Consider the following 13,661-nt stretch of genomic DNA (forward strand, 5'->3'; position numbering starts at 1 on the left):
AAGAAAAACTTTATACATTCCTTGTAATTCGTCAGGATTGTATCAAAGAAAATACCTGACTCGATCATTAATTTCTACTTCCAACTGGAACAACCTCAGTACCTAAAATTTTGACTAGCTGCTAAGATCAAAAAGGGGCAACACTATGTATACACAAAGTATACTATATCCACATATATACAAACAATATATAAATATATATCCTCGATGCTCTGGAAGATGTAAGGGGAATAACTACAAATGGGTTTCCCCAAAGATCCTCTTAAGCTAAAAGAGATGTGTGGGCCATCAACAGCTTCCTTCTGAAGATCCCACTATCCCTGGAAAAGGACGTTGAACCTGCCAATGACATCCCTCTTACAGATATTTTGTGCATAGAAAGGGAAGAGGGACAGAATCATCTCTGATGATCCCAGTGCTTTGGAGGAAAGGCTGATCCACTGCTCTGCATTCTATAAAGATCCAGGTGTCCCTAACGGGAAGTGAGCTGCCAGACACCCCCTTCAAAGTTACTGCTTCAGGAGGAGGGATCAGGCCACCAACAGTTGTTCACTGAAGAGCCTGCTGCTCTATTTGGGGGGTCAGAACACCAGGAACTTCGCTAAGATGTACTTGTTTAGGGGGTCTCCACTAGTTCACTAGCAGTCATCCAGCTACTGAACAGAGCAGTTACCTCAGCTCTTTCCACACTATGGCTGAAACCATAATATCATCAAAGAACATAGGACACAGGACTGAAAGGGCCTCCTGGGTCGTCAAGTCCAGTCCCCTGCTATTATATGCAACCCCAACATAATCCCATTCACAAAATTTATCAAGCTACATTTTAAAACTAGTTAGGTTGTTCCCCTCCTTCCCCCATTGGAATGTTATCACAGAACCTCACTTCTCCAATGGTTAGAAACCTTCTAATTTCTGGCCTAAATTTATTCATGGCCAGTTTATATCTATTTGTCCTTGTGTCAACATTGTCCTTTAGGTTAATTAGCTCTTCTCCTAGTTCCTGGTCCCCTCCTTCTCTCCTTTTCCTATTTAGGAACATCTTTTCCTATTTTATTACTATAATGACCACCCCTACATGTTATGACTATGTTTGTCTGGTTTTGTACTGTCTGATCTTGCAGCTTCGATGAGTTGTAAAACTGCATAATTGGATAATTCTATTGGAGACCCTGTGAAGCATGCTGTGCTCAGAAACATAAACAAACATACATTCCCACTCAGCCTTCATTTTGCTAGACTAAACAAACCAAGCTCTTTTAGTTTTCTATCGTTTGTACTAGTTATTCCATTTCCATGATCATCCTACCAGCCCTTCTGTGCAGCTTTCTATATTGAATTCATCTTTATTGAACTTGGGTGATCAGAACTGTACACAGTATTCCAGATGAAGTTGTTGGAATTATTAATATTTATGCAGAGTACTACCACAACAGTAATTTAACCATAAATTCCTTTATTAAATCTGAAGGCCAAATGGTATTTATACAATTGCTCTGAACAAGCCTAAATAATAAGCAATCTACTATACTCAATGCAGTAACAAAACATTTATAAACAATTGATCAAGAATCAGATACTTACAAATGAGCTAACTCTAGGGGTGTTTAGATCAGGGGTGGGCAAACTTTTTGGCCCAAGGGTCACATTGGGTTTCGGAAATTGTATGGAGGACCAGTGAGGGGAGGTTGCGCCTCCCCAAACATCCAGGTGTGGCCTAGCTCCCACCCCTTATCTGACCCTGCCCCCATCTGACCGCCCCCCCCCCGCTTCTCACCCTTTGACAGCCCCCGAGGGTTCCTGCCCCAATCCAACCCCCCCTGCTTGTCCCCTGCCAGCCTCCCTGGAACCCCTGCCCCTGCCACACACCCCTGCTCCCTGACCACCCCCGGACCCCTGCCCTACCAACCCCACCTCCTTCCTGACTGTCCCCCCGTGACCCTACCCGCATTCAACCCCCCCCGTTCCCCACCCTCTGACCACCCCCCTATCCACACCCCGAACTCCCCTGCCCTCCCTGCCCCCTTACCGAGCTGCCTGGAACACTGATGGCTGGCGGCGCTACAGCTGCACCACCCAGAGCACCAGGACAAGCAGCTGTGCCGCTTGGCTGGAGCCAGCCACACCACCACACAGCACAGAGCACCGGGTCAGGCTACGCGCGGCTCTGCAGCTGCGCTGCCCGGCAAGAGCTCACAGCCCCGCCGCCCGGAGCATTGCTCTGGTGGCGCAGTGAGCTGAGGCTGTGGGGGAGAGGGAACAGCAGGGGAGTGGCCAGGGGCTAGCTTCCCAGGCTAGGAGCTCAGGGGCTGGGCAGGACGGTCTTGCAGACTGGATGTGGCCCACGGACAGTCAGGCAGGTATTAGCAATGAACCCTTTCAAAGTTTACTTTTTATACCCTTCAACAAACAAGTGATGTCATTGCCAAGTACTGACTTCACCTAAAAACCAGTTGGAGACAGATCACCCTTATTTCCAGTTTTAATCCTGAGAAGATTTACAACCTCCATCCTTCCCTAGGCCTTTCCTCCCCACCTTCTTGCTGAGCAGCAGTTTTTCCATTGCACATTGATTCACATAGGTGTTAACACCGGTGTGTGGGTTGGGAAGGGTCATGTTGACTCATTTTAGGACAGATTCTCTTTATTTAAAACCATCTGCAGTCATCCCTATCAGTCAGAGTCCTCCTTTTTAGAAACTTCCCCTTATCTCATTAGTTATTCTTTGAAACAGACATCTTCCCTACTTCATTCCTTCTGGCCTTATAATTAATTATTTTCAAGGCCTTTCCTTCTAATTGCTAGTCAGGACCTTTTTTTACAGCACATTTATTTACTTTACCAAACTTAAACTAACTCTAATTCTTAATTTTATATTTATCCTAGGGAGGTCTCACCAGTGCCTTGTACAATGGCATTTAATACTTCCCAATTTTTATTAGAAATACCTAGCCTGATACATCCTAAGATCATATTTCTTTTTCACAGCTGCATTACACTGGTGGTTCATAGTCATCCTGTGATCAACTAATACACTGATGAACCCTCAGCTTATATCAGAATTTCTTGTTTTTAGTAAGTGCAATGACCGTGCACTTTGTACTATTAAATTTCATTCCATTTCTATTACTACAGTCCTTAAGGTTGTTGCCGGCAGATAACTGCCTGAGGCTAAGCAACAGCGGGGGGGTCCGTCGCCTGGTGTGCCGCGCCAATAAACACACCAGGGTGGAGAAGCAAACCAAGTTTATTTGAGATCTCAAAGCGGTGCAGGGAGATTGACTCAGATCAAGCACACCTAAAACAAGCAGTCTGTTCCTTTATATCCATGAGAACTTTTCTCACTGACTAGCAATCCCCCGTTTCCCATCCCTCCTCCTCCTTCCTCCCCCTGTAGCAATTACGTAAGCGCAGGTGCATTAAGTAATCTTGGCCGCGGCAGCTCGTTAGTAAGTTTTCCTTGTGCAAGTTATCTTGTCCTTCTGCTAAAGGTGCACAGGCCTCATTATTTCTGCTTTAGACCAGTTAGAACTGTTGCAACTGATAACGGCTGTTACACCTGGCCTTTTAGGTCGATTAAAGTTCAAACATGGAGGGACTCTTGTCTGCTGAGGCCTAAAACCAGGAAGGCTCCATACTCTTGTGGCCTTCCACCCTCCCGAGTTACGTAGGGTTATGCTTAGTGACACCAACAAGGTCATCCAATGCTTCCTGTATAATATTCCAATTCTCTGTATTGACAATGACTCCCAACACTGATCTTTGAGGAAATCCACTAGAACCTTCCCCTACACTTAATAGTTCTCTTTTCTGCACAATCCATTATCATCCACCAAATTAGCCAGTTCCTAACCCACTGTACAATTCTTGTGCTAATCCCCATTGTAACAAATAATTTTCCATGTGGCACCATATCAAATGTAGTTGTTTAGATCAACTGCATTTTCCATGTCTAAAAAAATCAGTTATCTTATCACAGAAAGATATCAGGTTAGTCTGGCACAATCTACCTTCAGTAAACCCAAATTTCAATTTATTCCATTTACCTCCATGTTTTTTATTATTCTTTCTTTCAAAATTTGTTCAAATGTCTTGCTTTGAGGTCAGACTGATGCGTCAGTAGTTGCCTGGATCAACCTTATCCTTTTAAAATATAGGTACAATGTTTGCTATTCTCCAGTCATAGAGTACCATCGCTGATTTGACAGATTTATTTAAAATCATTACTACTGGGCTTGCAGTTTCATGTGCCAGATCTTTCCATATTCTGGGATGGAGATTGTCCAGCTCCCCTGACTTAAACACGGTAAGTTTTGCTTCAGCGCAGTTTTCCTGACCAGTGCACTGGGATTTTCCCTCTGAGGACCATCTTTATAAAATTATACTACAGACTATTTGGGGTGTCTATGTTGGTGGTCTACAGAATACAGTAGTTCTTAAAAAAGAAAAAAAAAATCTGTCTTCACTGGTCATTAAAACTCTTCTAGATTACAGTCATGTCTGTCCAAGTCTGGGGATTGCTAGCACAGAGTCAATCATAGCGCAGCTAGAACTTTTAACATGAAGCTTCCCTGATGTTTGGATTTTGTGCTGATGTACTGCTTACTGACTGGTATGTACAATGCAACATTTGTGACATCATGATCCAGTTGGCAAGTCAAGGAGTGAATTTCAAACAATGGAAATGCTCAGAGGCATCATCATGTCCATGTCATCTAGACCAAACTAGGAAAAAATGGGTAAAGGTTAAAAAGCTGAAGGGACAACACAGAATCTTTAAAAAACAGTTGGCCTGGTCAAAATCCAGGCAGATAAAAACTGCATCTGCACTACTTGTGGGGGTCACTGCCATGTCAAGAAAGAATGATCTCTTTTGTCTGGGACTATGTTGTAAGGGTGTCCCTCAGACTGATTCCACAAGTAGGTAAGAAACATTACTTCAAACTCCATTGTCATCAAGAACCTAACAGGCAATGGCATTTTGCCTTCTTGTGTAATTGACCAGTCTTGTTCAGGTCTCTTTTGTTAGCTGCCCTAATGGTGGGTCTCTATAGGCCAGGAAGAAAACTCTGTTGAGCTTAGATGTTGGACAGCATCTGTGTAAAAGAGAAGTCTATCTTCCTTGTCCATGGGTAGTCTCCACAGGCTGTGGAGGTACAGGCAGCGCTCCTGAAAGCTGGTGTCACAAGGATCATAAGAAGGCTATCCCTCAAGCATCCAGGTGTAAATATAAGCACAGGCCAACCAAAACATAACCATCCAGTGCAACTACCTAATGCGCTCTGCTTTGCCATAAAGACTTTGCAGCAGACAGGGAATCTTCAGTTGCTTGTTTGAGGCATGTTTAAGTCCCCTTTCCACAGGTATGCAGTAACATTCTGGCCTCTGCCTTATATGCATACAGAATCTCAGCCCAAACATTGTATTAATATATTTTTTTGCACGGAATGTCCTTTCTTTCTTTTTTTAAAGGGCACATGCTTGTTGATTATACAGTACTTTTTTCAATGTTTAATTGTTGCAATACTTTGTATTATGGACCTATACATGATCATAAACTAAGATATGTACATATGTTTATTTGGAACTCCATGTCTGTGTATTATAGAAAAATGGATACCATAATGGAAGTATGCATCTCTGGGTTTACGAGACTGGAGTGATTGTTAAGGCTGCAATCTAATGCAGATTTTCACTCCCGCCGTAACTCAAAGTAATAAATAAATAACTTTTTTAACATTTCAAAGTTTGCAGTAAGGTGAATTTTCATATGTAGACTTTTTCATGGACTGCAAGATTATGAATAACTTTATATACTTTCCATCAAATGGTTTAGGCCAAGACCCCAATTCTACAAAGCATGTACGTAATTTTAAATTTGAGACTAGTCCAATTGATTTCAGTAGAACTACTCACATGCTTAAAGTTGAGCATGTGCAGAGGACAGAGACTTGTCGCCTCAGTCTGTGCTAGGGTGACCAGATGTCCCAATATTATAGAGACAGTCCTGATTTTGGGATCTTTTTTGTTATATAGGCTCCTATTCAGGGCCAGCAGAACCCATTAGGTGAGCTAGGCGGTTGCTTAAGGCGCTAACATTTGGGAGGCGGCGACCGCGGTGGCCAGATGTTCAGCCACTGTGGTTGTCATCGGTATTTCGGGGGCGGGACCTTCCGCCGCCTCTGTCGAGAGTGCCATTTTGGGGGCAGGACCTTCTGCCGCCTAGGGCACCAAAAAGGCTGCCGGCACTCCTGCTCCTATTACCCCTCATCCCCATCCCAATTTTTCACATTTGCTGTCTGGCCACCCTAGTCTGTGTTGCAGGACAGGATGGAAACACTGCTGTTATCAGTGGTATAAAGATGTCAGAAACAGGGGACAGAAGAAACCAGGGTGACAGTTATCTGCTGGGTGGGACATTGTTGCAGCAGTGCCCTGATTTTGGCATCGTGCTTGTCAAAATCTATGGGGCAAATTAGGAGATGGCGGTAGAGTGACCAGACAGCAAGTGTGAAAAATCGGGACAGTGGGTGGGGGGTAATAGGAGCCTATATAAGAAAAAGACAAAAAAATCAGGCTGTGCCTATAAAATCGGGACATCTGGTCACCCTAGACGGGGGTGACATCACACTGGGATGCTGCAAAATCTAGGGGAGGGGGCCCCGAAGGAGGATCCCGCTGGAATTTCACGCCCGGTCACGTGCTGGGGCGGGTGGGGGGGGGGGCGCCGGGCCTGGTTGCTGCTACTGCCTCGGGCCTAGGCGCCCCGCCTGCGCGATGACCCAGGGAGCAGAGCCCCGGCAGCCCGGAGCGAAGGGCTCAGCTGTCCGCCTGCCGGCGTTACTGTCCCTTTAAGTAAAGTCCGCGCGCAGCCGGCTCCCCCACTATCCCTGGGTGCATTGCGGCGGGGGAGGGGGCCATTCTCGCCGCACTGCCGCGCGTGGGGACGGGGAGTCACCCGCCGCGCCTGCTCCCCCGGTTTGAAGTTGGCGCCCGGGAGCGATGCGGAGCTGAGGAGACACAGGCCGCCGCCATGTCTGCGGGATTCTCCTTCGGGGCCGGCACGCTGGGCTCCGCCGCCGCTGCTGGGGCGGGAGGCGGCGGCGGGGGAGGCTTCTCCTTCGGAGCTGTCCAGCCGAGGTAACCGCGGCCCGCCCGCCCCCTGCTCCGGCCCGGGATGGGCCCGTCCCGCGTCGGGCGGCGAGCGCCCGATCGGGCCCTGCCCGCTGCGGCCCCACGTCTCTGAGCCTGAGCCGGGCCCCGGGAGCGCCTCCCCAGCAGCGCCGGGCCCGGCCCTGCTCTGCTCTTCACGTGCCTCCTCTCCTGGCCGCCAGCGCCGCGCTGCTCCGGGCGGGGTGTCCCCGTCCCTAGGTGGGAGTCTGGGGCCGGCGCGTGTGTGTGACTCGGGGGCCTGGTGGGGTTTCTCCGCCCGCTTCCTCTGCAGCGGCGGCAGAGCGCTCCGGAGGGGACAGGCCCGTAGCTCGGGGCTTTGAGGGGCTGGAGAAACGCCCCTTTCTGCCCAGTCGCCGTCGGGCTCCGCTTGCGCAAAAGCGACTAACGGGCTTCATCGCAAGTGGCGTCCGCAAACGCAAGTGTGGTGCTGCATTTGGGGGCGGGGGGCGACGTGCTGTTTTGTGGGGCGACGTCCCGTCCAGCCGTATGCTCCAAAGGGATAAGTGGGAATCAGTATTTGTATTCTGGAAATCCCCTTTCCGCTTTGCTGTGTACCCTGCTACTGCAATTAACAAGTACCCCCCCCGCCCCCAAAGGCTTAGGCTTGGCATTTAAAATCCAAGATCTGAATTCTGTGTTCGTCCAGAATGAAAATAAAAAAATGCACGTTTCTAAGGAGAGTTGAATTATTGTCCCATAGGTCTCCACATGCGGTAGAAAGGAGGGGCTTAATATGGAAAGGTGTAAACAATTTTGTTTAGGAACTGGTGCAGCTCCAGCCTCTGCATGTTATAGAATATTACAGCTTATATTGCTGGGAATGCAGGTGGAGCTGGACTGGTACAGAAATCTGCTTACAAAAGGGGCGGCTCTAGGTATTTTACTGCCCCAAGCACGGCAGGCAGGCAGGCTGCCCCTGGTCCCACGGATTCAGCGGCAGTCTGCGGGAGGTCCACCGAAGCCACGGGACCAGCGGACCCTCCACAGACATGCTGCCGAAGGCAACCTGCCTGCTGCCCTCATGGCGACCAGCAGAGCACCCCCCGTGGCTTGCCGCCCTTGCTTACAAACCATCTTAGTGTAGCTAATGATTCAGTGAGAACATGCCAGTCAAATTTCATTTGACTGTATCTGCACAGTGTGTGACAGGCTTCCCTTTTGCTAAGGATTACACTGGGGAACCCAACAGTGCTACTGCCTTACTGTTTCTTTGGTGTCTCACACAATTTAAGCATATTAATGTCCTAACTAGCATGTTGAAGATGTAACACATTATATACCATTAATAATGTGCTGAAATACCCTCTGCTTATTGCTGCTTTTGACATCTACTGCAACTTATTGTTTTACATTAAGGATTTTTTGCTCCTCACAATACACTTTCTAAAATGTAAATACCAAAAAACCCGTATAATTTTGTCATGCTTATTAGGGCCTGATTTATAAACTGAGCTTGGATGACTCAGTGAATATGCCCACAAGTAGTGATGTGCAGTAAATTGTCAGGAAAAAAACATGAAGGAATTAGTGGCACAATTTGCTTCAGAATTGAACTTGCAAAAATGGAGGCTTAATTTGGAAGTGAGGGTTTTAGAGTTTAATAATCCATGAGTGATAAACTGAAAGTAAATTAATCTTTGTGATGGTTTAGTTATTGGCAGTAAAGTTTGATAGCTATATTTTGACAAACCAATTGCTTTGGAACTTACTTTTAAAGAGAGGTTAGTGTTTTAACGGCTGAGATCTGTTGGCTATGCTTGGGGAGGGACATGAATGAAATAATTGCAAATATGGACGTATGAAATGGATTAGTTTGCAAAATAATTGATGCTAATAGTCAGTTTTGTCTTGTAATAGCTCAACCGGAGGTCTTAATTTTGGAACCTTGGGCTCCTCGACTGCTACAGCAACTACATCAGCTCCATCAGTGGGCTTTGGAAGTGGACTGTTTGGTTCAAAATCTACCACTGGGCTTGCTCTAGGAGGTACTAATACAGGTAGAAAATGCATGTGGATTTATTCCTTTAATGTAGCAGAAATCTGGGCTTTTGCATAATCTATGTGTTTCATTAATTAGTAAATGAACAAACACAAAAAAGAAGACTAATGCACTACAAAGTGTGCTGAAATGTTTTTAACTATAGCTATATACATTGTTAGCAAATCTGTTATCTTTTAAAAAAATAAGATCTTAATAATGCATTGCAGCATTACTATTACAGAAAACCCTGATAACTGAATCTTTAATAGATGAATGTACTTGCTATCTGAAATTTTTATCTGGTCCTGTGTATGAATTTTGTATAGGAGTTGGAATTTTATACTATGAAACACTGATTTTTATGGAGGCTTTGGCCATTCCAACAAGACTTCCCTAAAATGTGGATTTGTCTGTATATTTCCTGGAGGGAGAGGCCACCAAAATTTTGTGTGGATTATAGCTTGCAGTTGAATACAATATGAAGGTTCAGTGCAGTGTGGGTTTACGGTTGTACTGTACTTTGTCTTTAAGGATATTCTGAAAATCATTGCTAAGATGCCATAAACACATTAATTTTCTATTATGTTGTCATTTAAAATGTATAGTTCTTATAAGCGCTTCATATTAGCAATAATAATTTGGTCAAAACTTCCTTTCTGAGTTTGGGCAGTTGTGTATACTTTCTCAGGCTGAGACCTTTTCTTCAGTCTTGTACAAACCGTTCTGTGGGTTACAGAAGAAAACTTGTACCATTTTAAAATTGGCCATCGCGCATGCACAATAGCTAATATTAGTGAATTGTGTACTGGCTCTGTTGATTTTTGAGAATGCTGTCTCTTTCATACACTCTAATGTGATTGTCTAAAGTTACCTCTTACAGGGAATATTTGTAACATTGTTACATCATTGGATATTATAAACAAATTGTCTAGGGAGATTGTCTCTGTCATTGGGGATTTTTAAGAGCACGTTAGACAGATACCTGTCAGGGATGGTCTAGATAATATTTAGTCCTGCCAGGAGTGCAGGGGACTGGACTAGATGACCTCTTGAGGTCCCTTCCAGTTCTTTGATTCTGTGATATGGATTGCTTTATCCCTTTAGCTTGCCTCTCTGTTTGAGTGATCCATTAGAATCATAGACTATCAGGGTTGGAAGGGACCTCAGGAGGTCATCTAATCCAACCCCTCTGCTCAAAACAGGACCAATCCCCAGACAGATTTTGGCCCCAGATCCCTGAATGGCCCCCTTAAGGCTTGAACTCACAACCCTGGGTTTAGCAGGCCAATGCTCAAAACACTGAGCTATCCCTCTCCCTCGTTATTGTCCTCTAAGTGAATTAGAAGTAAATTTCTTAGAGGCTGGAATTGCATAACTCTGTAATGAGTGATCAATTATGATTTTAAAGTTCTATGGGGAAGAAACTAATTTGAGACCCAGTATTCTGAGTAGACCATGGACTCTGGTCTTTTAAACTATAATGCAAAACCAGAGTGTTGTGCATGTTGGCATTCCTGACAGCATGTAAATCTGGAGTTCAACCATTTAAAAACTCTTTTGTTTTTAGTAGCTTTAATTTCATTTAAATTGTAGTGTATTGCTTAACTGGCATTTTAATTGCATAGTCACTATTTACCAATGGCTCTTCAACACAAATGAGTTCTGTGCATTGTTGACAAGTTAATTGTGCTTTCCCAGGAGGGTTTGTACTGCTAATATTTATTTGAAACCTATTCTTATTTTCTGTTTAAGATTCTAAACTAGAGTAAATCTTTTATATCCAGAAACACTTTATAAAACTTATTCCTATATACACCTCTACCTCGATAGAACTCTGTCCTTGGGAGCCAAAAAATCTTACCATGTTATAGGTGAAACTGTGTTAAATTGAACTTGCTTCAATCCAGCGGAGTGCGCAGCCTCTCCCCCCGTCCCCCTCCACCTCGGGAGCACTGCTTTACTGCATTATATCCAAATTTGTGTTATATCTAGGTAGCGGTGTATCTTGTGTCATTGTGGAGACTGCAACACAATATAATTCAGTATTTTATTGGTACTAACAAACTACTAAATTGTGTGTCTTGGTAAAATATGATATAAAGTTGATTATGGATTTTTATTTTGTTTTTCTTGGCAGGAACAGCTACAACTATTGCTACAGGATTAACACTGGGTAAGAGCCACATATTTAGAAGCTATTAGTATTTGGAGGCAAACAAATATGCTCTAGACTAGGGGTTCTCAAAGTGGGGATTGGGACCCCTCGGGGATCGTGAGCTTATTACATGGGAGGTCACAAGCTGTCACCCTCCACCCCAAACTCCGCTTTGCCTCCAGCATTTATACTGGTGTTAAATATATAAAAAAGCATTTTTAGTTTATAAGGGGTTTGCACGCAGAGGCTTGCTATGTGAAAGGGGTCACCAATACAAAAGTTTGAGAACTACTGCTCTAAACCAATTGTTCTCATACTGTGAGCACTTGCTGAGGCAGAGACCTGGTAGCTGCATGGCATGGGTTCTCCTCATATTAAAAACAGCTAAAAGTATATTACTATTTCTCCATGTAAGGAATTATTGTAGTTGCCACAGGTTTAATGCTGCCATTGATGAGAGGTCAGGTACACGTGGTTATGAGGAAACTTTTGGCTCTTTTTATGGCAATGTGCTTAAACTAGTTTTGAAGGATTGATATACTGTTGGCTGAGACTAATGAGGCCATGGGCTATATATGTGGTATTGGACCAAGGCGCACTGAACTGAGAAACGTGGGTGCTCTGTCTAGTTCACACTTGCTCACCCTTAAATTTCTGGGGCCTGCTGAGCTTTAGGAGCCATGTCAATTCTGTTTGAGATACATATATATGTATATTTTTCAAATTGAGGCTCTTCAGGGAAACATTCATGTTTCTTCACAGATATACTTTTAGCGATGGTTCCTTCCCATAACAAAGTTCATTGTGTGTCTATCAACCTTAGATGTGGCAATATCCACTCTGATGTTCTCCATCAAAACTGCTGCCTCTACACAGTTGAGGGAGTACAGAACTCTTTCAAGACCTAAAATTGTTGACTTTCTGTGTGGATAAACCACTTATTGTATAATGTTTATGGGAATGCACATTGCCTCTGTGGGTCATGCACAGAGAGAGCACTGTCTCATTCAGTGTTTCTTCATTCACAGTATCAAGATCCATTTGGTTGTGGAAAGCTGTCTTTTGGTCTTCCATTCAGTATGACTGAAATGTGTTAGCTTGTTCACCTCAGGTGATATTACTGTCTTTGGTGATGAACTTGCATCGGTAAACTGAAATCAACAAATATCATTCTAGTTAGGTTGGGGCCCATTGTTCTGGGCGCAGTATATTTTCTGCTGCAAAGAGCTGACAGTCTAAATAGACAAGTTAGACAAAGGGTAGGAAAGGAAACAGGTGAAACTTTGTTGGATTCAAAGTTTGTAGGTTCAGATCCCCATGGAGTCTCCAATAGAAAGACAAGTGGATTTGTTGTTAAAAAAGAACTTTGCTGCCTACCCTTCGCTTGAGTGAACCTGGCATGAACAGACTTGTTCTCTAACTCCTTTTGATGGACGGACAAAAAGTGTTGAGCTGGGAAGGAGCCTTCGGAAGATATTTCTACTTTCGTTGTTTCTCTGATGCTTCTTTAAATATTTCATATTTCTCAGCCATGGTTATGGCAAGAAATGCAGATGTAAGTGTACCTGTTCCTGAAAATCAGATAGCAAAGCAAAATAGCTCCTCGCCGAAAGCAGCGGCTGAGTCCTAGGTGAAATTAAAGTAAGTTATACCACCATTCAAAGCAGCGTAAAAGGGGATACAATCATATTATAGCATCAGACCATTTTGATGCCGTTCTGTGAACAAGTTCAATGAAAGAGGCCCAGTGTAATAGAGGAAGATAAAACAAATCAAGGGAAAATCACCCCCAAAACAGACTGCATGACTCCTAGAACATGTGTTTGGAAGTGGTGTCCTCTCCTGTACGGAGAAATAGTCACTCATTTCATTGGGCAAACTGGCAGTTACCCTCCAGTTACCAAGTTGAGCTTTCTTAGTCCTGGCCAAAAGAGCTTTTCGCCATTACTGTTTCTATCCAAAACAACCCAGAATTAATGAGTGGGCTGCAATGATTCCGGAGGCATCATACTGGCTGCAGAGAGTATTATTGTCAGACCTAATAACATGACAGTAAAACCTGGTATAACAATGATGTGTGCCCACTGTAAGGACCTAAACAGAATTGCAAATGTTTCTGACCTTCAGAAAGGACCTATATACATACAGTCCCATCATGTTACCTAATAAAGCTGTCTTCCTGGCATTTGAAAGGAAGCAACTGAAGGAATTATATTTGGGCAGAAAATCTTTATGCTTCTAACTTCCAAATAAGTTCACTAACGTAGTGTGCTCCATAATCTGACTAAAACCTAAACGCTGGTGTTCAGTAAGTAGTTATACCAAGTTTGACAAAAATAGAGAATCTACTAG

The 13,661-nt window shown here is 44.2% G+C and overlaps 1 protein-coding gene across 2 annotated transcripts in view; it reads left to right on the forward strand.

The window, feature by feature from the left end:
* Window positions 1-6,765: 6,765 nt before the first annotated feature.
* NUP58 (nucleoporin 58) overlaps window positions 6,766-13,661 on the forward strand; it is a 53,598-nt gene continuing 46,702 nt past the window's right edge. Inside the window, exons 1-3 of one of the 2 annotated variants that reach the window (XM_030562261.1) lie at window positions 6,766-7,140; window positions 9,031-9,170; window positions 11,292-11,327. In XM_030562261.1, coding sequence (XP_030418121.1) covers window positions 7,034-7,140; window positions 9,031-9,170; window positions 11,292-11,327 — 283 coding nt within the window. In that variant the 5' untranslated portion in view covers window positions 6,766-7,033. The remainder of the gene's footprint in view (window positions 7,141-9,030; window positions 9,171-11,291; window positions 11,328-13,661) is intronic. The other variant, XM_030562268.1, reaches the window with a different exon arrangement.

Source organism: Gopherus evgoodei, chromosome 1, assembly GCF_007399415.2.
Source record: "Gopherus evgoodei ecotype Sinaloan lineage chromosome 1, rGopEvg1_v1.p, whole genome shotgun sequence".
In the NCBI taxonomy this organism is placed as follows: Eukaryota; Metazoa; Chordata; order Testudines; family Testudinidae; genus Gopherus; species Gopherus evgoodei.